Source organism: Brassica rapa, chromosome A04, assembly GCF_000309985.2.
Source record: "Brassica rapa cultivar Chiifu-401-42 chromosome A04, CAAS_Brap_v3.01, whole genome shotgun sequence".
Classification (NCBI taxonomy): domain Eukaryota; kingdom Viridiplantae; phylum Streptophyta; class Magnoliopsida; order Brassicales; family Brassicaceae; genus Brassica; species Brassica rapa.
The window spans coordinates 19,874,091-19,897,149 of record NC_024798.2 but is presented as its reverse complement, the minus strand read 5'-3'; the positions used below and the strand labels follow the sequence as shown (position 1 = coordinate 19,897,149).

General features: G+C 33.7%; 5 protein-coding genes across 64 annotated transcripts; 3 read left to right on the top strand and 2 right to left on the bottom strand.

Moving 5' to 3' along the window:
• Nucleotides 1-33: 33 nt before the first annotated feature.
• On the top strand, nt 34-4,965 carry LOC117133712 (eukaryotic translation initiation factor 2 subunit alpha homolog). 23 transcript variants are annotated; one of them, XR_004457683.1, is made up of 7 exons: nt 34-1,682; nt 1,976-3,580; nt 3,874-3,971; nt 4,096-4,115; nt 4,202-4,275; nt 4,350-4,552; nt 4,666-4,965. XR_004457683.1 is itself a non-coding variant. In XM_033290560.1 (7 exons), exons 2-7 carry the CDS (start codon nt 3,488-3,490, stop codon nt 4,681-4,683), a joined length of 351 nt encoding a protein of 116 aa, XP_033146451.1. In that variant the 5' UTR covers nt 1,579-1,682; nt 1,976-3,487; the 3' UTR covers nt 4,684-4,965. The 23 variants fall into 23 exon arrangements, 5 of the variants coding, with proteins under 5 accessions (XP_033146447.1, XP_033146451.1, XP_033146450.1 ...); XR_004457681.1 differs by having other exon boundaries at nt 4,096-4,129; XR_004457682.1 differs by having other exon boundaries at nt 38-1,682; nt 1,976-3,971; nt 4,350-4,382; nt 4,454-4,552.
• A 159-nt stretch (nt 4,966-5,124) lies between these two features.
• On the bottom strand, nt 5,125-9,857 carry LOC117133713 (shaggy-related protein kinase epsilon-like). 9 transcript variants are annotated; one of them, XR_004457689.1, is made up of 6 exons: nt 6,879-7,085; nt 6,709-6,806; nt 6,465-6,557; nt 5,630-5,698; nt 5,445-5,538; nt 5,125-5,338 (listed from the first exon to the last, which is right to left on the bottom strand). XR_004457689.1 is itself a non-coding variant. In XM_033290563.1 (6 exons), the coding sequence occupies exons 2-6, from the start codon at nt 6,723-6,725 to the stop codon at nt 5,205-5,207; spliced, it is 378 nt and encodes a 125-aa protein (XP_033146454.1). In that variant the 5' UTR covers nt 6,726-6,806; nt 6,879-7,077; the 3' UTR covers nt 5,125-5,204. The 9 variants fall into 9 exon arrangements, 3 of the variants coding, with proteins under 3 accessions (XP_033146454.1, XP_033146455.1, XP_033146453.1); XR_004457688.1 differs by having other exon boundaries at nt 6,709-6,764; nt 6,879-7,083; XM_033290563.1 differs by having other exon boundaries at nt 6,465-6,528; nt 6,879-7,077.
• A 963-nt stretch (nt 9,858-10,820) lies between these two features.
• On the top strand, nt 10,821-22,202 carry LOC117133711 (eukaryotic translation initiation factor 2 subunit alpha homolog). Of its 23 annotated transcripts, none has more exons than XR_004457664.1 (7): nt 10,821-11,650; nt 11,944-13,549; nt 13,843-13,940; nt 14,065-14,084; nt 14,171-14,244; nt 14,319-14,521; nt 14,635-14,934. XR_004457664.1 is itself a non-coding variant. In XM_033290555.1 (7 exons), exons 2-7 carry the CDS (start codon nt 13,457-13,459, stop codon nt 14,650-14,652), a joined length of 351 nt encoding a protein of 116 aa, XP_033146446.1. In that variant the 5' UTR covers nt 10,906-11,650; nt 11,944-13,456; the 3' UTR covers nt 14,653-14,934. The 23 variants fall into 23 exon arrangements, 4 of the variants coding, with proteins under 4 accessions (XP_033146443.1, XP_033146444.1, XP_033146446.1 ...); XR_004457663.1 differs by having other exon boundaries at nt 10,822-11,650; nt 14,065-14,098; XR_004457665.1 differs by having other exon boundaries at nt 10,826-11,650; nt 11,944-13,940; nt 14,319-14,351; nt 14,423-14,521.
• Nucleotides 15,094-17,158, bottom strand: LOC117133714 (shaggy-related protein kinase epsilon-like). Of its 8 annotated transcripts, none has more exons than XR_004457694.1 (6): nt 16,847-17,001; nt 16,677-16,732; nt 16,433-16,525; nt 15,598-15,666; nt 15,413-15,506; nt 15,094-15,307 (listed from the first exon to the last, which is right to left on the bottom strand). XR_004457694.1 is itself a non-coding variant. In XM_033290567.1 (6 exons), the coding sequence occupies exons 2-6, from the start codon at nt 16,691-16,693 to the stop codon at nt 15,174-15,176; spliced, it is 378 nt and encodes a 125-aa protein (XP_033146458.1). In that variant the 5' UTR covers nt 16,694-16,732; nt 16,847-16,988; the 3' UTR covers nt 15,094-15,173. The 8 variants fall into 8 exon arrangements, 3 of the variants coding, with proteins under 3 accessions (XP_033146458.1, XP_033146456.1, XP_033146457.1); XR_004457695.1 differs by having other exon boundaries at nt 16,677-16,774; nt 16,847-16,980; XM_033290567.1 differs by having other exon boundaries at nt 16,433-16,496; nt 16,847-16,988.
• LOC117133383 (eukaryotic translation initiation factor 2 subunit alpha homolog) lies at nt 20,649-22,007 on the top strand. Its single transcript, XM_033289420.1, has 7 exons — nt 20,649-20,788; nt 21,082-21,115; nt 21,304-21,364; nt 21,410-21,483; nt 21,558-21,590; nt 21,662-21,764; nt 21,895-22,007. The coding sequence occupies exons 1-7, from the start codon at nt 20,649-20,651 to the stop codon at nt 22,005-22,007; spliced, it is 558 nt and encodes a 185-aa protein (XP_033145311.1).
• Nucleotides 22,203-23,059: the final 857 nt, after the last annotated feature.

Below are 23,059 nucleotides of genomic sequence, written 5' to 3'. Positions count from 1 at the left end.
AAACCCAATCACAGAAAATTCAGACAAGAATCTCCGTTAGCAGCTTTTATTACAACAATCCATTAAGACATTAAAAAGTTGATGGCTTGGCACCACAGAGATAACTAATCATTAGATGATATATCATCAATGAAGGAGCTAGTAGCTACGGAGAAGAAGAAGAAGATACAAAAGGCGATACCTTTTGTGGTTGAGTGTTGTGAGAGTCATTGGTATCCACTCGAGGCCCGTGCCTTGTCCGGGGCCTTACCAAAATTAGTTCCGGGCAGGACGCGAAGACACGTGTGATAGGGTTAGCTACCCTCGACCGTGTAGCTGCATGACGATGCGGCAAGTGTGTTATCCGGGTCATCGGCTTTTTAGACTTTGTGTTTAGGGTCAATGGGCGCAAGAAGGGATGTGTTATGGACTTCGTATCGAGATAGGAACCAATGGCGAGAGGCAGTCCTCGATGATCGATAATGATCTAACCACTCGTGAAGAGTGGATGCTTGTTTACATGATTGCTTTATTTTTGCATTGCATATTTCTTAATATAATTGATCCTTGTTGCTTAATGTTTGATGCATAATGGGGGGATAAATAATTGTTAAGAAACCCGACTCACTGAGCAAAATAGTTGCTCATTAGACTCTTTGTTTTGCAGGTAACCCGTAGTAGTAGGTTCCATTTGGGATCGGAGGAGCACAAAGCTGTTGGTGTAGATTTGCTACCTTTTGCAAACATGTACGTTTTGTAATATGTAAGATATGGTTTTGAACATCCGCCGAGCATGTATAAATTTTCGATGTGGTTGAACTTAAAGTATATATGAATAAAAAAAGGGGGGGAGGGGTTTGTAAAATGCTTGGATTCCATATGATACTAGTCCTAGTCCGGGACGAACTAACTAACGGTTTAAAACTCGGGTTGCAAAGCCTTAACTTGGAATCGCTAGGAAACCCGTTCTTGGACATATGATCTTAGGATTTCGGATCTGATCTGGGAACCTCAGATCAAAAGTTCGGGCACGTGGTAGTAGTATCTTCGATCTGGTTAGAGTTCTTTAGTTCGTCGTGCATATTCTTGTTTGATTGGTGCATGGCAAACTAATTAACTTTTATTTAGTCCGGATCAGGAGTGTTACAGACTAGGTTGTAGAAAATAGATTCTACTGTCCAGAACATCCTTGTGTATGTATCCAGTATATAAAGAGTATCCATGCGCCGCCATTTTTAACAAAATGAACTTTATAATGAACCGTCCGACCACTACCATTACTAGAGAGAGCGCAACCAGCCAGTTGAACAGCCTGTTATTGTATTCTTTGATGAACCATGACCGTGCCTTCCACATCATCTTCACACTTTGTATATTGCGCCTCACAGAGCTTTGACGATTGGTTGTTTTTATGTATATATCGAGAAATATTTTAAATATATTAAAAATGACTAATTCAACTTTTTTATCTATAAAAAAAATCTAAATTTTTGAAAAAGAGTTTTGGTCAAATTAGATTTCTTTTATAACAGAATTTTAGAAGGTACATAGCTTAAATTAGATATGTTTCAATTTTTTATTCATTTATAAATATACTTCTATTTCTTTGTAATTTTAAAACACCTCTAGTTCATTATCTAAGATGAAAAATTCTTTTCAACCTTCGATTATTGGTTTCTTTATGGTCACAGTTCTTCTGTTCGGTTGGTATTTATATTTACAATTTTATTATTATATTCAAAAATTATTTAAAATTAATGTTATTCTGATATCATATTATTTTATGTACTGATATAATTTTTTTATCGAATTCTATAATTTTGGGTTTAGAAAATTTTTCCAGAATAATCAATGATTAAGAAAGAAGATGTTCATACTTTAAGTTTTTTTTCCTTATAAATATGCAAAAAACTCTCTAAGCATATGTTTTACCAAAAACATTAATTTCTATTTAAATACGAAAACTAAAGTTTTGTTTTAACTATTATAATAACAGGAGTAATGACGACTGCTCAAGCTCAAGGACACAGATTTCCTTGTCGACACATATACAGACCGAAAAATGGAAAATGTGATTTGACCATTTGTTCAGCTGAATGTACCAAAGAAAGGGGAAGGCTTGGGATTGGTCGTTGTGTGGGTCCGCAAGATGAGATGTGCGCATGCATGCATTATCAAAGGCATAGAAAGAATGAGTGTTTATTTTGATTTTTTTTATCTACATTGGAACTCAAATAATATTTATAATAATACACGTCTTTATCACAGGAAAAATAATAATATTATTAATTGTTGTTAGTGTTTGTGGCATAATAAATTGTATTATGTTACCAAATATAAATATAAATAACAAATATTAATATGTCGTTCATCTTTTAACTTTTTTTTTCTTCGGTAGCGTAAATTAACAAATATTATATTATAATTAGTACTTATTTCATATAAATTTCAAAGAAAAAATAATAATTTTTTTTAATTTTTACCATGTTGGAATCTCACTGAGAAAATAACTTTTTTTATGTTTTTTCTAATAAAAATATTTTATATTTTAGTTAGTGAAGGTTTAAATTTAAAAGTACCGGTTAATATCCAACACGAAACTAGTTAAATCCCAATGGAAGTACACAATTATATTTTATCGTAAGACGAATAAAGTTTTGAGAAATTTCTTGAAATACCTTAAGTTGGATAAATTAATAAAAAAATACAATTTATCGAAAAATATTATAATATTTGGGTTTTAAAGTTTAGTGAGTATTGTTTAGAAATTATTATTTAGAGGGTGTGGTTGAGTTTATAAATTTTTATAAAAAAATTTTAAAACATTTATAAATGATTCAGGAGAGTTAATTTTGTTTTATTTTCATAATAAACATAAGGTATTTATTAAAATGATTATCGTTTAAATGTAAATTTGAAAAGTAATATCAAGGTAAAGTTAGAATTTCCTCTAAATTTTTAATCTAGTGTATATATGAAAACATGCATGCCACCTCTTTCAAAATTGATTTATATGTTACTACTATATCATACATTGGTTATTTAATTTTTAAATACCCATCATATCTATATTATTATATGCAAAGTGATTTTCCAAATTTCAGCTCTAATATTAAAAGTTAAAGTGATTAATATTGTTTATAAATAGTTATGGAAAACATATTAGGTCAATTAGTTAATGAAACATGTGAAAGTACTTAATTCACATAAAAGAAGAAAAAATATGCATCAATATTAAATACAAAAAAAAAAAAAACAAATAGGGCCATGATATTCATCTCTGTTCACGGGAATATCGATGATAAAATAACCACAAGCTCTCCACGCGCATTAACCTATGTATCAATCGTGTCCATACACGTGTCAACGATCCACAGCCTCATCATCATCACCCCCTCCATCGGTCTTCTTCTTCATCATCCTTGTCCACTTTTCTGGCGAAAGCATCTCAACGGTCAAAAATGCTTCTCAAGACGGTTTCTTCGTCTTCCGCTGCTCGTGAGTTTCCATGGCGGAATCAAGGACGTTTCTCCTCTGCTATCCTCCGCGAACCATACACCACCGGAGCTTCTTCCACTTCAGTCTCCGATCAATCACCCAGGTGAAACTCTTTCTCTTCGATTCTCTCTTCTCAGTTCTCGTCGTCTGTAACAGAATTGCAGAGACGTTGAATCCGTTAGACGTTTATAATCGTCAAAACGGTGTAGCAGAACTATTGGGCCTGAAGACGTTATGATTGGGCTTTTACTGTAACCGGAGTCAAGCCCAAACCCACAGTAGCTCAACTGGCATGAGCATTTTTGTATACATCATTTGATTCATCCTGTGCACTTCATGCTTCAGTCTCGGTTTCTAATTTGTATCTTTTGGAATGTTTGTGGTGATGATCTTCAGGTACATGGCATTTCAATCAGATGCTTCTGGAACAGTAAAATCTGCTTCATGGGATTAAGCTCGTGTTTGGTGTTTACTCTCTGAAGCTCACTACCAATGTAGCTTACTTTGAGTTTGAGTAGATAAAAATTGAATCTTTAGTGATATTGATTATGAAAATAAATGTATATAGCGTAAAGTAGCTACATTTATGTACAATGATTTGAGTTTTTGCTATTGCAGGAGTTGTATGTGAACATTGGGTACCGGAAACATGGTCATGCTTTTGAGTTGAGCCTTTGTTGTATTCATGTAGATATTTGTTACTTAGTTTTGTTTTTTTTTTCAGGCCTTCAAGATCCCGATTCTGTGTTGGGTTCACTCACACGTGAGATCAAAGAAGTTGGGCCTGATGGGCAGGAGGTATATTACTTTCTTCTCTGGCTTCGTTTTAGTTGTTGGTAATGGTTCTGATCTTGGGATATTTCTATTTGTAGGTGACTAAAGTTGTACCTGCTGTTACGGAAGAAGTGACAATCTCTTATTTTGAAGCTATATATTGTATTTAATCTTGTCAGTGACTAATAACATAATTAAACAGGACCAAGGGATTGAAATTCTAACGGAAGCCATAGCAGCTTGCACCGAGACAATTGATCAACACAAGGGCAAGCTCGTCGTTAAGGAGGCACCTAGGGCTGTGAGTATCTTCTTCTTTAGTTGTTGAACCATCCCAAGTTGCATATTACAAGAACTAGCTTTCCTTTATTTGTGGAGTCTTAAATATTGGTTTCATCTAATGTGTTTTGACAGGTGAGTGAACGATGCTGACAGAACACATGGCTAAGCTAAGAATGGACAATGAAGAAATCAGCGGCAATGAAGAAGAAGAGGAGGACACAGGGATGGGTGAAGTTGACATTGAAGGTGCCGGAATCGTTGAGTAGGATTCTTCGCTGGTTTCATAGTTTTCCGACCAACATGAGTATTTTTGCTATAAAGTAGAAATCTCCAAGAGGTTGTGTGTTTTTTTTTTTCTTTTGTTGTTTTTCACCCGTTGAGGGGTTTATATACTCGTATGTATGGTTTTATAAAGTTTTGACTATTACTGCATCATGAGTTTAAACCTGATTGGATTTGACTAGTGACTAATCTATCAATACACCAGAGTTTGATCCCTTCCAAGATGCAGATAATCTGTTACCTGAGATCTTAGACCGAGCCTGGTAGATTCAAAATTTTAAAGGCTTTTTACCATCCCAACTGTATAAAGGAGCTAATTGGGTACTAATTGTATGATAACAAAAGAAATATACAATATTCATAATGTAATAATAGTAATATGAGAATGTTCAAAGCCCAAGAGAAAAGAAAATCAAGTTAACAGCAGATAAAATCACAAACCGAGCCATGGACCCTGCTTCCTCTGCATGTTCAGGTACTAACTTAGCCATTATCTCCACGGGCACGCGCACACCTTTAAGCTCTGCTTTCACACACAACACATTAAAGAAAAAGAAAAAAAAAAAACACCATGAGTTTTAAGTCACTTGGGCAACAATTTGGAAGACAAGGAAGAATGTAGTTAGTACCATGAGGCTTGAAGTTGAATAGTGGTGGAAGGAAAGAAACGTGCATTAGGGGATCTCTAAGCTCATCAAAGAACGGGTGGACCAATGTATCGAGCTAAGTGGCAAGATCACAAAAGTTTCAAGAAAATAAAAATAAGTGAGATGTTGCAAGAAGAAGGAAAGTGAGAGAAGTTGCAAATACTCACAACGGAGACTGGGACAGTATTGAATGCATTTGATATATTTCTTCCCTTTGTTGGTGGTGTTCCCAAAACCTACTCAATACACGAACAAAGTCAAGTATAATCATTACACAACAGATACTAATTGTATGGTACCTTAATGATCTATACAAGTTGATTAACGCCATGAACAAAAAAATACAGGTTAGGACGACAGACAAGAATGACATTATAGTTGGTGTAAGTAACACATAATTAAGGAGGAGACCCCCATCTCACTAAGCATCTTAATGAAGTTACACTGCTGGCCAATATTAACAGTTAACACCACCTTATAAATAAATCAGTCGTGTAGCTAATAATTAATTAACACAAGGACTAAATCCATGTCCTGAATCGCTTCCTCAACTCTATTAGCCTTACACCGGAGTTGGTTCGTTTCCTCTAGTCCAATGATCATATTTAATCTTCCCTTAAATCGTTAGAAGAAAATTTCCGAAACTTGTCGTTATAATTTGAATGTATCGAATGAGACAACACCACCATAACGTGTAGATATCTTTTCAAGAACACCGCATGCTATGTTTTTTTTTTTCGCATGCTACGTTGGGAACTAATAACGTGTAGATATAAAAGTAGTTGACGAATGATACAAGTTTGTGGAAATGAATTATTTGATGGGATGAAAGTCGCTTAACAAATAGTGATATGTAGCTTGCATGTGCTAGGTTCATGAGAATAGTTTAATTTCGAAATTTCTTGCGAAAGGAAGTAACTTAAGATCTTAAGTTTATAAATATAAAAAAAATAAAGAGCTGATCAATAAAAAATCTGGCAAGATCAAGGTTTGGAACCTGACCACTTTCCCATGGAAGCATATTGATGAAGATGGAAAGAAACCATGGTGCTGTAACACAAGCCACCTGCACTCCAAGATAATCTAGATGTTGAACTGCAAATTTAAGTATATAACAAAGAGCATTAGCAACCAACCAGGTTTTCTTTTTGACATGTTCTCACAAGAAGGTATCTTTCGTGAGTCGTAAGTAAGTAAGAAGGTATCTAGAGTAGAAAAATTAAAAAGACTGTGGAGATACAAGAACCTGGTAGATTTTGACATGTTCTCACAGAAAATTCAGACAAGAATCTCCGTTAGCAGCTTTTATTACAACAATCCATTGAGACATTAAAAAGTTGATGGCTTGGCACCACAGAGATAACTAATCATTAGATGATATATCATCAATGAAGGAGAAGATACAAAAGGCGATACCTTTTGTGGTCGGATGCGGAGAGAGGATTCACGGCGTCGGTGATCATCGTTAATGAGACGGAGGGCCAGATCTCTCCGGTGGAGTAGTAGTAGTAGTAAGCTAGGCTACTTAACTTGCTTGATCATCATTACGCGATTCAAAGTTTCAAGATGAAGATCAACTTACAGTGTGAACACTCAGAGAGAGAGTGAGAAAAGAAAAAAGGCAAGATTTTTAATTATTTTCAAATAATAATAAAACTAGGTGATAATCCGCGCCTTGCGCGGGATGAAATGATTGAATTTGTAATTTGCGAGATAAAAAAACATTAACTCTGATTAATTTGGATATTAATTTGTTTTGGATTGATTGTTTCGGGTGTTAATGAGGAGGATATAGATTGGCGACGTTAATATGGTTGAAGTTTTTGATTTTATGGTCATAACCGGAAGACTATATCTACTTATTTGGTTTCATGTTATATGAAGTTTAGACAATACTGAAGTTAAGCTTTCATATCATATTTAAATTTCTAAACAGATACAAAATTGAAGAAAAAAATTTAAAAAAATACATTTCATTACAATTTAGTTAATAGTCAAATGAACCATTAAAATACTGTTTTTTCGAAATTCCTATTGATTTAGAAAGCTCACTTACGGTGAACATTTAACTGTATAGATATTCACTTAAATTACATATATATATATACATATATATATATATAAACATATATATGTATATGTAAAAATAAAAAAGTGATTGATAAATATATAAACATACCATTAATTAACATAGAAACAATTGTTTTGGTCAATATAACAATCGAAAGTTAATATGCTAACATAAAATGAATTAAAAATAAAATTGATTCGTCCTTTAAATTTTTTTTTTCATATACAGAAAATCTAGTTATATACATAAACAATAAAATTAATACATATACAAATTGAGCCTGCATGATATTAAGAACCAGTTCACAAATTTTAACTTCACATAAAACTGAGGAAATCACTATTATAGGCATTAAAAGTTCATCCATACACTGCTTCCAAAGCTGCAACTTCATGCATTGAGGGATTATAGCTAGAGCAGACACATTATACGCATTTGATATACTTCGATCATCTGTTTATAAAAGTTGACCGAAACGACAAAGTGAAAACAATATTTTTGGCTAGAGCTAATCAGTATGTAACAACAATACATAAAACAATATTTATGGCTAGACCTGAAAAAAACAAATCAAATATTCAACTTTTAGACAATGACACATTAATCCAACACAATATTAGTAACATGATCAGTATAGGATGCTTACGTTAGAGTCGATTAGCACCATCTCAATGGTTAGGCCACCGGCCGCCGAATATTGCTTCCACAAACGTATGATCTTGACCGTAATCTTCCACATAGTCTTGAACGGTTTCAAATCCGACATAACATTTATCGCAGCCATTATAGAAGAATGAGGGTAGAGTATTTAGGTTTTAAGTGATTGAGATGAGTAAGAATGGTTGCGGACGTGTGTCTTATATAAGAGTAAAACCCTAAGGCTTGTAACTTAAAATCCCCGTTAAAATCGAATTGATTATTATACATATTTGCCTTGGCCAGCACAATACGATTTTATTATATTGCCATACCTGGTTATCTTCGTTGATTTCCAATATATTTTTTGCCTTGGCCAGCAACCAACGAATTGGTTATCTTCGCAGATTTCAATAGACTTTCCAACTCGGAACCGACCGGTTCGGTTCGGTTAACCAAAAATCAGAAGTTACAATTTCTCCATTCTGTTTGCCTTCAGAAGTTATGGAGTTCTCACGTAACGTTATCGTAATGCTTCGGCGTTCTCACGTAACAAACTAATGGTACGTTGAATACATTATAGTATCACAAATCCCTTATAAGAGAAAACGAAAAAGACGTCATCAGCCTCTCCGTTTTGTCCTCTTGAGTAACAGAGAACTCCTTATCTCTTCTTGGGACGTCATCATCTTCTCTTTTCCTATCTCTTCTTGGGACTCTCTATACTCTTCTATACTCTTTATAGTTCAAGCATGCTCATAGTTTGATCACATTGAAGAAGAAAGTTATGTGAGAAGAATAAGTCATGTTTAAGAACAACGTTAGACAGAGTAATGATACTCTTTATAGTTCAAGGATGCTCATAGTTTGCATATTCTTGTCACGAGTCTAAGTATCACTATGACCAAGCACCATGACCTTATCATCATACGTCATGTAATTGTTAGACAGAGTAATCGCCGCCGGGCCCATTATAGCATCAATAAGCCAGTCTTCACAGTTAGACAATGAACAGTGATCAACCCAAACATGATTCCCTCCAAAGATCGACACACCGTCACCGTCCAATATCGTTCTCCACCCGTATTGTCGTAGGGAGCTTCGCACCTTAGCGTGCCCACCTGGCTTGCAGTCATGTTTATGAATCCTGTGGATTATAATGTTGGTCACATACTGGATCGTCATGCAAGGCTCCCAGCGATGTGCACGGACGCGCCACAACCATCGATGGTCTTGAAAGAGTTCATGATGAGTTCTTCTTTGAGATGAATGGTCATGTCTCGCTGGAAGATGATCTAGAGCAGCTCGTCTTGCTACACATCGTGTATTAACGTTCCGGGCTTGGGGGTTTCTGTGTCGTCGTTTCCTGAATCGGTCACCACGTAGAACTCCGAAGGTTTCTTTTATAACAGTGGGTTTGAAGTAAAAGGTGGGTAAGAAAGAGGAAGAGAGAACTCCAAAGCATTAGCTTTATGTGAGAACTCATAGCAAAATTTCTTGAAAAAGCTATACATACATGTAGTTGGTTTTATTTTGGGAGAGTAAGGAAACTCTCTACGAAATCCGCCTATAGAAACGGTGAATAAGGAAATTTATTTGGGAGAGTGTCTCTCCAATGGACACGTGTACAAGTTGATGTGAAAGCATTAACTACAATGCTCCTCTTTTAATATATAAGGGATTAGTTTTTATTTAACCGGACCGAACCAGTTGAACAATGACTCATTTTATCTTCTAAGTCGCTTTAAAATTTAGATTTAAAATAAACCGTCAAAACCAATTAAATTCGTTAAAATCAATAATTCGGTTCGTTTTAAAAATTTAAATAAAAGATATTTTTTTCTCTGATCTAAAGATTTTTTGTATGGCACATATCATATTATTTTTACCTAATATAAATATGTTTATATTTATATTTATAATTAAAATATTGAAAAATATATAAATCAGTTATAGAGTGTTATATTAATATTTTTAATTAGCTAGAAAAAAATAGAAAACTTGGTTGAACCGGTTAATGTCGAGTGAGTCTGATTTTCAAAACAGTGGTTTTATTTAATCTATTTTAAACCTTTGAGCCAAAATTAGTGAATCAAAAATCAAAAAGCTGCATGACGATGCGGCAAGTGTGTTATCCGGGTCATCGGCTTTTTAGACTTTGTGTTTAGGGTCAATGGGCGCAAGAAGGGATGTGTTATGGACTTCGTATCGAGATAGGAACCAATGGCGAGAGGCACTCCTCGATGATCGATAATGATCTAACCACTCGTGAAGAGTGGATGCTTGTTTACATGATTGCTTTATTTTTGCATTGCATATTTCTTAATATAATCGATCCTTGTTGCTTAATGTTTGATGCATAATGGGGGGATAAATAATTGTTAAGAAACCCGACTCACTGAGCAAAATAGTTGCTCATTAGACTCTTTGTTTTGCAGGTAACCCGTAGTAGTAGGTTCCATTTGGGATCGGAGGAGCACAAAGCTCTTGGTGTAGATTTGCTACCTTTTGCAAACATGTACGTTTTGTAATATGTAAGATATGGTTTTAAACATCGCCGAGCATGTATAAATTTTCGATGTGGTTGAACTTAAAGTATATATGAATAAAAAAAAAGGGGGGGGGGGGGGGGGTTTGTGAAATGCTTGGATTCCATATGATACTAGTCCTAGTCCGGGACGAACTAACTAACGGTTTCAAACTCGGGTTGCAAAGCCTTAACTTGGAATCGCTAGGAAACCCGTTCTTGGACATATGATCTTAGGATTTCAGATCTGATCTGGGAACCTCAGATCAAATGTTCGGGCACGTGGTAGTAGTATCTTCGATCTGGTTAGAGTTCTTTAGATCGTCGTGCATATTCTTGTTTGATTGGTGCATGGCAAACTAATTAACTTTTATTTAGTCCGGATCGGAGGTGTTACAGACTGGGTTGTAGAAAAGAGATTCTACTGTCCAGAACATCCTTGTGTATGTATCCAGAATATAAAGAGTATCCATGCGCCGCCATTTTTAACAAAATGAACTTTATAATGAACCGTCCGACCACTACCATTACTAGAGAGAGCGCAACCAGCCAGTTGAACAGCCTGTTATTGTATTCTTTGATGAACCATGACCGTGCCTTCCACATCATCTTCACACTTTGTATATTGCGCCTCACAGAGCTTTGACGATTGGTTGTTTTTATGTATATATCGAGAAATATTTTAAATATATTAAAAATGACTAATTCAACTTTTTTATCTATAAAAAAAAATCTAAATTTTTGAAAAAGAGTTTTGGTCAAATTAGATTTCTTTTATAACGGAATTTTAGAAGGTACATAGCTTAAATTAGATATGTTTCAATTTTTTATTCATCTATAAATATACTTCTCTTTCTTTGTAATTTTAAAACACCTCTAGTTCATTATCTAAGATGAAAAATTCTTTTCAACCTTCGATTATTGGTTTCTTTATGGTCACAGTTCTTCTGTTCGGTTGGTATTTATATTTACAATTTTATTATTATATTCAAAAATTATTTAAAATTAATGTTATTCTGATATCATATTATTTTATGTACTGATATAATTTTTTTATCGAATTCTATAATTTTGGGTTTAGAAAATTTTTCCAGAATAATCAATGATTAAGAAAGAAGATGTTCATACTTTAAGTTTTTTTTCCTTATAAATATGCAAAAAACTCTCTAAGCATATGTTTTACCAAAAACATTAATTTCTATTTAAATACGAAAACTAAAGTTTTGTTTTAACTATTATAATAACAGGAGTAATGACGACTGCTCAAGCTCAAGGACACAGATTTCCTTGTCGACACATATACAGACCGAAAAATGGAAAATGTGATTTGACCATTTGTTCAGCTGAATGTACCAAAGAAAGGGGAAGGCTTGGGATTGGTCGTTGTGTGGGTCCGCAAGATGAGATGTGCGCATGCATGCATTATCAAAGGCATAGAAAGAATGAGTGTTTATTTTGATTTTTTTTATCTACATTGGAACTCAAATAATATTTATAATAATACACGTCTTTATCACAGGAAAAATAATAATATTATTAATTGTTGTTAGTGTTTGTGGCATAATAAATTGTATTATGTTACCAAATATAAATATAAATAACAAATATTAATATGTCGTTCATCTTTTAACTTTTTTTTTCTTCGGTAGCGTAAATTAACAAATATTATATTATAATTAGTACTTATTTCATATAAATTTCAAAGAAAAAATAATAATTTTTTTTAATTTTTACCATGTTGGAATCTCACTGAGAAAATAACTTTTTTTTATGTTTTTTCTAATAAAAATATTTTATATTTTAGTTAGTGAAGGTTTAAATTTAAAAGTACCGGTTAATATCCAACACGAAACTAGTTAAATCCCAATGGAAGTACACAATTATATTTTATCGTAAGACGAATAAAGTTTTGAGAAATTTCTTGAAATACCTTAAGTTGGATAAATTAATAAAAAAATACAATTTATCGAAAAATATTATAATATTTGGGTTTTAAAGTTTAGTGAGTATTGTTTAGAAATTATTATTTAGAGGGTGTGGTTGAGTTTATAAATTTTTATAAAAAAATTTTAAAACATTTATAAATGATTCAGGAGAGTTAATTTTGTTTTATTTTCATAATAAACATAAGGTATTTATTAAAATGATTATCGTTTAAATGTAAATTTGAAAAGTAATATCAAGGTAAAGTTAGAATTTCCTCTAAATTTTTAATCTAGTGTATATATGAAAACATGCATGCCACCTCTTTCAAAATTGATTTATATGTTACTACTATATCATACATTGGTTATTTAATTTTTAAATACCCATCATATCTATATTATTATATGCAAAGTGATTTTCCAAATTTCAGCTCTAATATTAAAAGTTAAAGTGATTAATATTGTTTATAAATAGTTATGGAAAACATATTAGGTCAATTAGTTAATGAAACATGTGAAAGTACTTAATTCACATAAAAGAAGAAAAAATATGCATCAATATTAAATACAAAAAAAAAAAAAACAAATAGGGCCATGATATTCATCTCTGTTCACGGGAATATCGATGATAAAATAACCACAAGCTCTCCACGCGCATTAACCTATGTATCAATCGTGTCCATACACGTGTCAACGATCCACAGCCTCATCATCATCACCCCCTCCATCGGTCTTCTTCTTCATCATCCTTGTCCACTTTTCTGGCGAAAGCATCTCAACGGTCAAAAATGCTTCTCAAGACGGTTTCTTCGTCTTCCGCTGCTCGTGAGTTTCCATGGCGGAATCAAGGACGTTTCTCCTCTGCTATCCTCCGCGAACCATACACCACCGGAGCTTCTTCCACTTCAGTCTCCGATCAATCACCCAGGTGAAACTCTTTCTCTTCGATTCTCTCTTCTCAGTTCTCGTCGTCTGTAACAGAATTGCAGAGACGTTGAATCCGTTAGACGTTTATAATCGTCAAAACGGTGTAGCAGAACTATTGGGCCTGAAGACGTTATGATTGGGCTTTTACTGTAACCGGAGTCAAGCCCAAACCCACAGTAGCTCAACTGGCATGAGCATTTTTGTATACATCATTTGATTCATCCTGTGCACTTCATGCTTCAGTCTCGGTTTCTAATTTGTATCTTTTGGAATGTTTGTGGTGATGATCTTCAGGTACATGGCATTTCAATCAGATGCTTCTGGAACAGTAAAATCTGCTTCATGGGATTAAGCTCGTGTTTGGTGTTTACTCTCTGAAGCTCACTACCAATGTAGCTTACTTTGAGTTTGAGTAGATAAAAATTGAATCTTTAGTGATATTGATTATGAAAATAAATGTATATAGCGTAAAGTAGCTACATTTATGTACAATGATTTGAGTTTTTGCTATTGCAGGAGTTGTATGTGAACATTGGGTACCGGAAACATGGTCATGCTTTTGAGTTGAGCCTTTGTTGTATTCATGTAGATATTTGTTACTTAGTTTTGTTTTTTTTTTCAGGCCTTCAAGATCCCGATTCTGTGTTGGGTTCACTCACACGTGAGATCAAAGAAGTTGGGCCTGATGGGCAGGAGGTATATTACTTTCTTCTCTGGCTTCGTTTTAGTTGTTGGTAATGGTTCTGATCTTGGGATATTTCTATTTGTAGGTGACTAAAGTTGTACCTGCTGTTACGGAAGAAGTGACAATCTCTTATTTTGAAGCTATATATTGTATTTAATCTTGTCAGTGACTAATAACATAATTAAACAGGACCAAGGGATTGAAATTCTAACGGAAGCCATAGCAGCTTGCACCGAGACAATTGATCAACACAAGGGCAAGCTCGTCGTTAAGGAGGCACCTAGGGCTGTGAGTATCTTCTTCTTTAGTTGTTGAACCATCCCAAGTTGCATATTACAAGAACTAGCTTTCCTTTATTTGTGGAGTCTTAAATATTGGTTTCATCTAATGTGTTTTGACAGGTGAGTGAACGATGCTGACAGAACACATGGCTAAGCTAAGAATGGACAATGAAGAAATCAGCGGCAATGAAGAAGAAGAGGAGGACACAGGGATGGGTGAAGTTGACATTGAAGGTGCCGGAATCGTTGAGTAGGATTCTTCGCTGGTTTCATAGTTTTCCGACCAACATGAGTATTTTTGCTATAAAGTAGAAATCTCCAAGAGGTTGTGTGTTTTTTTTTTTCTTTTGTTGTTTTTCACCCGTTGAGGGGTTTATATACTCGTATGTATGGTTTTATAAAGTTTTGACTATTACTGCATCATGAGTTTAAACCTGATTGGATTTGACTAGTGACTAATCTATCAATACACCAGAGTTTGATCCCTTCCAAGATGCAGATAATCTGTTACCTGAGATCTTAGACCGAGCCTGGTAGATTCAAAATTTTAAAGGCTTTTTACCATCCCAACTGTATAAAGGAGCTAATTGGGTACTAATTGTATGATAACAAAAGAAATATACAATATTCATAATGTAATAATAGTAATATGAGAATGTTCAAAGCCCAAGAGAAAAGAAAATCAAGTTAACAGCAGATAAAATCACAAACCGAGCCATGGACCCTGCTTCCTCTGCATGTTCAGGTACTAACTTAGCCATTATCTCCACGGGCACGCGCACACCTTTAAGCTCTGCTTTCACACACAACACATTAAAGAAAAAGAAAAAAAAAAACACCATGAGTTTTAAGTCACTTGGGCAACAATTTGGAAGACAAGGAAGAATGTAGTTAGTACCATGAGGCTTGAAGTTGAATAGTGGTGGAAGGAAAGAAACGTGCATTAGGGGATCTCTAAGCTCATCAAAGAACGGGTGGACCAATGTATCGAGCTAAGTGGCAAGATCACAAAAGTTTCAAGAAAATAAAAATAAGTGAGATGTTGCAAGAAGAAGGAAAGTGAGAGAAGTTGCAAATACTCACAACGGAGACTGGGACAGTATTGAATGCATTTGATATATTTCTTCCCTTTGTTGGTGGTGTTCCCAAAACCTACTCAATACACGAACAAAGTCAAGTATAATCATTACACAACAGATACTAATTGTATGGTACCTTAATGATCTATACAAGTTGATTAACGCCATGAACAAAAAAATACAGGTTAGGACGACAGACAAGAATGACATTATAGTTGGTGTAAGTAACACATAATTAAGGAGGAGACCCCCATCTCACTAAGCATCTTAATGAAGTTACACTGCTGGCCAATATTAACAGTTAACACCACCTTATAAATAAATCAGTCGTGTAGCTAATAATTAATTAACACAAGGACTAAATCCATGTCCTGAATCGCTTCCTCAACTCTATTAGCCTTACACCGGAGTTGGTTCGTTTCCTCTAGTCCAATGATCATATTTAATCTTCCCTTAAATCGTTAGAAGAAAATTTCCGAAACTTGTCGTTATAATTTGAATGTATCGAATGAGACAACACCACCATAACGTGTAGATATCTTTTCAAGAACACCGCATGCTATGTTTTTTTTTTTCGCATGCTACGTTGGGAACTAATAACGTGTAGATATAAAAGTAGTTGACGAATGATACAAGTTTGTGGAAATGAATTATTTGATGGGATGAAAGTCGCTTAACAAATAGTGATATGTAGCTTGCATGTGCTAGGTTCATGAGAATAGTTTAATTTCGAAATTTCTTGCGAAAGGAAGTAACTTAAGATCTTAAGTTTATAAATATAAAAAAAATAAAGAGCTGATCAATAAAAAATCTGGCAAGATCAAGGTTTGGAACCTGACCACTTTCCCATGGAAGCATATTGATGAAGATGGAAAGAAACCATGGCGCTGTAACACAAGCCACCTGCACTCCAAGATAATCTAGATGTTGAACTGCAAATTTAAGTATATAACAAAGAGCATTAGCAACCAACCAGGTTTTCTTTTTGACATGTTCTCACAAGAAGGTATCTTTCGTGAGTCGTAAGTAAGTAAGAAGGTATCTAGAGTAGAAAAATTAAAAAGACTGTGGAGATACAAGAACCTGGTAGATTTTGACATGTTCTCACAGAAAATTCAGACAAGAATCTCCGTTAGCAGCTTTTATTACAACAATCCATTGAGACATTAAAAAGTTGATGGCTTGGCACCACAGAGATAACTAATCATTAGATGATATATCATCAATGAAGGAGAAGATACAAAAGGCGATACCTTTTGTGGTCGGATGCGGAGAGAGGATTCACGGCGTCGGTGATCATCGTTAATGAGACGGAGGGCCAGATCTCTCCGGTGGAGTAGTAGTAGTAGTAAGCTAGGCTACTTAACTTGCTTGATCATCATTACGCGATTCAAAGTTTCAAGATGAAGATCAACTTACAGTGTGAACACTCAGAGAGAGAGTGAGAAAAGAAAAAAGGCAAGATTTTTAATTATTTTCAAATAATAATAAAATTAGTTTTTATTTAACCGGACCGAACCAGTTGAACAATGACTCATTTTATCTTCTAAGTCGCTTTAAAATTTAGATTTAAAATAAACCGTCAAAACCAATTAAATTCGTTAAAATCAATAATTCGGTTCGTTTTAAAAATTTAAATAAAAGATATTTTTTTCTCTGATCTAAAGATTTTTTGTATGGCACATATCATATTATTTTTACCTAATATAAATATGTTTATATTTATATTTATAATTAAAATATTGAAAAATATATAAATCAGTTATAGAGTGTTATATTAATATTTTTAATTAGCTAGAAAAAAATAGAAAACTTGGTTGAACCGGTTAATGTCGAGTGAGTCTGATTTTCAAAACAGTGGTTTTATTTAATCTATTTTAAACCTTTGAGCCAAAATTAGTGAATCAAAAATCAAAAAGCTGCATGACGATGCGGCAAGTGTGTTATCCGGGTCATCGGCTTTTTAGACTTTGTGTTTAGGGTCAATGGGCGCAAGAAGGGATGTGTTATGGACTTCGTATCGAGATAAGAACCAATGGCGAGAGGCACTCCTCGATGATCGATAATGATCTAACCACTCGTGAAGAGTGGATGCTTGTTTACATGATTGCTTTATTTTTGCATTGCATATTTCTTAATATAATCGATCCTTGTTGCTTAATGTTTGATGCATAATGGGGGGATAAATAATTGTTAAGAAACCCGACTCACTGAGCAAAATAGTTGCTCATTAGACTCTTTGTTTTGCAGGTAACCCGTAGTAGTAGGTTCCATTTGGGATCGGAGGAGCACAAAGCTCTTGGTGTAGATTTGCTACCTTTTGCAAACATGTACGTTTTGTAATATGTAAGATATGGTTTTAAACATCGGCCGAGCATGTATAAATTTTCGATGTGGTTGAACTTAAAGTATATATGAATAAAAAAAAAGGTGGGGGGGGGGGGGTTTGTGAAATGCTTGGATTCCATATGATACTAGTCCTAGTCCGGGACGAACTAACTAACGGTTTCAAACTCGGGTTGCAAAGCCTTAACTTGGAATCGCTAGGAAACCCGTTCTTGGACATATGATCTTAGGATTTCAGATCTGATCTGGGAACCTCAGATCAAATGTTCGGGCACGTGGTAGTAGTATCTTCGATCTGGTTAGAGTTCTTTAGATCGTCGTGCATATTCTTGTTTGATTGGTGCATGGCAAACTAATTAACTTTTATTTAGTCCGGATCGGAGGTGTTACAGACTGGGTTGTAGAAAAGAGATTCTACTGTCCAGAACATCCTTGTGTATGTATCCAGAATATAAAGAGTATCCATGGGCCGCCATTTTTAACAAAATGAACTTTATAATGAACCGTCCGACCACTACCATTACTAGAGAGAGCGCAACCAGCCAGTTGAACAGCCTGTTATTGTATTCTTTGATGAACCATGACCGTGCCTTCCACATCATCTTCACACTTTGTATATTGCGCCTCACAGAGCTTTGACGATTGGTTGTTTTTATGTATATATCGAGAAATATTTTAAATATATTAAAAATGACTAATTCAACTTTTTTATCTATAAAAAAAAATCTAAATTTTTGAAAAAGAGTTTTGGTCAAATTAGATTTCTTTTATAACGGAATTTTAGAAGGTACATAGCTTAAATTAGATATGTTTCAATTTTTTATTCATCTATAAATATACTTCTCTTTCTTTGTAATTTTAAAACACCTCTAGTTCATTATCTAAGATGAAAAATTCTTTTCAACCTTCGATTATTGGTTTCTTTATGGTCACAGTTCTTCTGTTCGGTTGGTATTTATATTTACAATTTTATTATTATATTCAAAAATTATTTAAAATTAATGTTATTCTGATATCATATTATTTTATGTACTGATATAATTTTTTTATCGAATTCTATAATTTTGGGTTTAGAAATTTTTTCCAGAATAATCAATGATTAAGAAAGAAGATGTTCATACTTTAAGTTTTTTTTCCTTATAAATATGCAAAAAAACTCTCTAAGCATATGTTTTACCAAAAACATTAATTTCTATTTAAATACGAAAACTAAAGTTTTGTTTTAACTATTATAATAACAGGAGTAATGACGACTGCTCAAGCTCAAGGACACAGATTTCCTTGTGAACACATATACAGACCGAAAAATGGAAAATGTAATACGACCATTTGTTCAGCTGAATGTACCAAAGAAAGGGGAAGGCTTGGGATTGGTCGTTGTATGGATCCGCAAAATGAGATGTGCGCATGCATGCATTATCAAAGGCATAGAAAGAATGAGTGTTTATTTTGATTTTTTTTATCTACATTGGAACTCAAATAATATTTATATTAATACACGTCTTTATCACAGGAAAAATAATAATATTATTAATTGTTGTTAGTGTTTGTGGCATAATAAATTGTATTATGTTACCAAATATAAATATAAATAACAAATATTAATATGTCGTTCATCTTTTAACTTTTTTTTTCTTCGGTAGCGTAAATTAACAAATATTATATTATAATTAGTACTTATTTCATATAAATTTCAAAGAAAAAATAATATTTTTTTTTAATTTTTACCATGTTGGAATCTCACTGAGAAAATAACTTTTTTTTTTATGTTTTTTCTAATAAAAATATTTTATATTTTAGTTAGTGAAGGTTTAAATTTAAAAGTACCGGTTAATATCCAACACGAAACTAGTTAAATCCCAATGGAAGTACACAATTATATTTTATCGTAAGACGAATAAAGTTTTGAGAAATTTCTTGAAATACCTTAAGTTGGATACAATTAATAAAAAAATAAAATTTATCGAAAAATATTATAATATTTGGGTTTTAAAGTTTAGTGAGTATTGTTTAGAAATTATTATTTAGAGGGTGTGGTTGAGTTTATAAATTTTTATAAAAAAAAATTAAAACATTTATAAATGATTCAGGAGAGTTAATTTTGTTTTATTTTCATAATAAACATAAGGTATTTATTAAAATGATTATCGTTTAAATGTAAATTTGAAAAGTAATATCAAGGTAAAGTTAGAATTTCCTCTAAATTTTTAATCTAGTGTATATATGAAAACATGCATGCCACCTCTTTCAAAATTGATTTATATGTTACTACTATATCATACATTGGTTATTTAATTTTTAAATACCCATCATATCTATATTATTATATGCAAAGTGATTTTCCAAATTTCAGCTCTAATATTAAAAGTTAAAGTGATTAATATTGTTTATAAATAGTTATGGAAAACATATTAGGTCAATTAGTTAATGAAACATGTGAAAGTACTTAATTCACATAAAAGAAGAAAAAATATGCATCAATATTAAATACAAAAAAAAAAAAACAAATAGGGCCATGATATTCATCTCTATTCACGGGAATATCGATGATAAAATAACCACAAGCTCTCCACGCGCATTAACCTATGTATCAATCGTGTCCATACACGTGTCAACGATCCACAGCCTCATCATCATCACCCCCTCCATCGGTCTTCTTCTTCATCATCCTTGTCCACTTTTCTGGCGAAAGCATCTCAACGGTCAAAAATGCTTCTCAAGACGGTTTCTTCGTCTTCCGCTGCTCGTGAGTTTCCATGGCGGAATCAAGGACGTTTCTCCTCTGCTATCCTCCGCGAACCATACACCACCGGAGCTTCTTCCACTTCAGTCTCCGATCAATCACCCAGGTGAAACTCTTTCTCTTCGATTCTCTCTTCTCAGTTCTCGTCGTCTGTAACAGAATTGCAGAGACGTTGAATCCGTTAGACGTTTATAATCGTCAAAACGGTGTAGCAGAACTATTGGGCCTGAAGACGTTATGATTGGGCTTTTACTGTAACCGGAGTCAAGCCCAAACCCACAGTAGCTCAACTGGCATGAGCATTTTTGTATACATCATTTGATTCATCCTGTGCACTTCATGCTTCAGTCTCGGTTTCTAATTTGTATCTTTTGGAATGTTTGTGGTGATGATCTTCAGGTACATGGCATTTCAATCAGATGCTTCTGGAACAGTAAAATCTGCTTCATGGGATTAAGCTCGTGTTTGGTGTTTACTCTCTGAAGCTCACTACCAATGTAGCTTACTTTGAGTTTGAGTAGATAAAAATTGAATCTTTAGTGATATTGATTATGAAAATAAATGTATATAGTGTAAAGTAGCTACATTTATGTACAATGATTTGAGTTTTTGCTATTGCAGGAGTTGTATGTGAACATTGGGTACCGGAAACATGGTCATGCTTTTGAGTTGAGCCTTTGTTGTATTCATGTAGATATTTGTTACTTAGTTTTGTTTTTTTTTTCAGGCCTTCAAGATCCCGATTCTGTGTTGGGTTCACTCACACGTGAGATCAAAGAAGTTGGGCCTGATGGGCAGGAGGTATATTACTTTCTTCTCTGGCTTCGTTTTAGTTGTTGGTAATGGTTCTGATCTTGGGATATTTCTATTTGTAGGTGACTAAAGTTGTACCTGCTGTTACGGAAGAAGTGACAATCTCTTATTTTGAAGCTATATATTGTATTTAATCTTGTCAGTGACTAATAACATAATTAAACAGGACCAAGGGATTGAAATTCTAACGGAAGCCATAGCAGCTTGCACCGAGACAATTGATCAACACAAGGGCAAGCTCGTCGTTAAGGAGGCACCTAGGGCTGTGAGTATCTTCTTCTTTAGTTGTTGAACCATCCCAAGTTGCATATTACAAGAACTAGCTTTCCTTTATTTGTGGAGTCTTAAATATTGGTTTCATCTAATGTGTTTTGACAGGTGAGTGAACGATGCTGACAGAACACATGGCTAAGCTAAGAATGGACAATGAAGAAATCAGCGGCAATGAAGAAGAAGAGGAGGACACAGGGATGGGTGAAGTTGACATTGAAGGTGCCGGAATCGTTGAGTAGGATTCTTCGCTGGTTTCATAGTTTTCCGACCAACATGAGTATCCCTTATACACTAAAGCACAAGTCACATGGCCAATCAAATTCTGACACATGGCTTGTGCTTTAAAATTAATTGGAAACAAAATTAAAAGCATCATTAACCTCTGTCTGTCTCTAAACCGCTTTTCGAATAACCCACGATCTCTACCTCTTTCGTATAACCTGTTTATAAATTAAATGAACCTTGAAAACACAACTTATCCTCTTATCTCTTCTAAATTTTCAGTTTTTATTTTTTTCAAACGAACCTTGAAAGCACAACAGTAGTTTTGGAACCACTTTCGAAGCATCAATTTGATTGTGGCGGTCCAGTTTGAAAGTGCGTCGAATAGAGCTTGATGATTTTGGAGAGATTCGTCGAACCTTAAGGATTTTGTTGCATAACTTCTTGAATTTACAGGTATACGTGGTGGTATGCAACATATTCATATGAAACTCATTATGCAAAAGCAAAGTAAAAGAATAGCACAAATATTTTTTATTGTTCACTTTGAAATTATTATAGCTGTTTGAAGAAGAAGAACGTATGAGAAATCAAATAATTATTTTGGATCAGATCTGTTCCTGGGTAAAGTTGGGAAGCTTGAAAACAAATGGATTACATGGTAAAATGCAAAACGTTTGACCATTTAGAATTCCAGGTAAAAAAAATTGTTTACTTTTTATCCATTAAAAAAGTATATACAGCCTCAAAATTTTAATGCAGTAAATGATCTATTGACCATTTAAGTTGTAAAAGTGATTCTGTTTCAAAATCGTTTTACCTCCGAAATAATGCAATTTCAAATCATTTTTACAATTAATTTAGAAATTTATCAAGTTTTTACTCGGTAGTTTAAAAAAAATTTGTAAAATATAAAGCGAATAAGATTTATGAATAAAACCAATATTTCTCCTAAAACCTTAAATAGTAAAAAATATTTCTTTTTTTTAAAGCAAATAAGTATCAATATAATTTGTAAAATTAGATCTTAAAAATTCAAAAACCTATCAAAATATGAGCCAAAAAACTA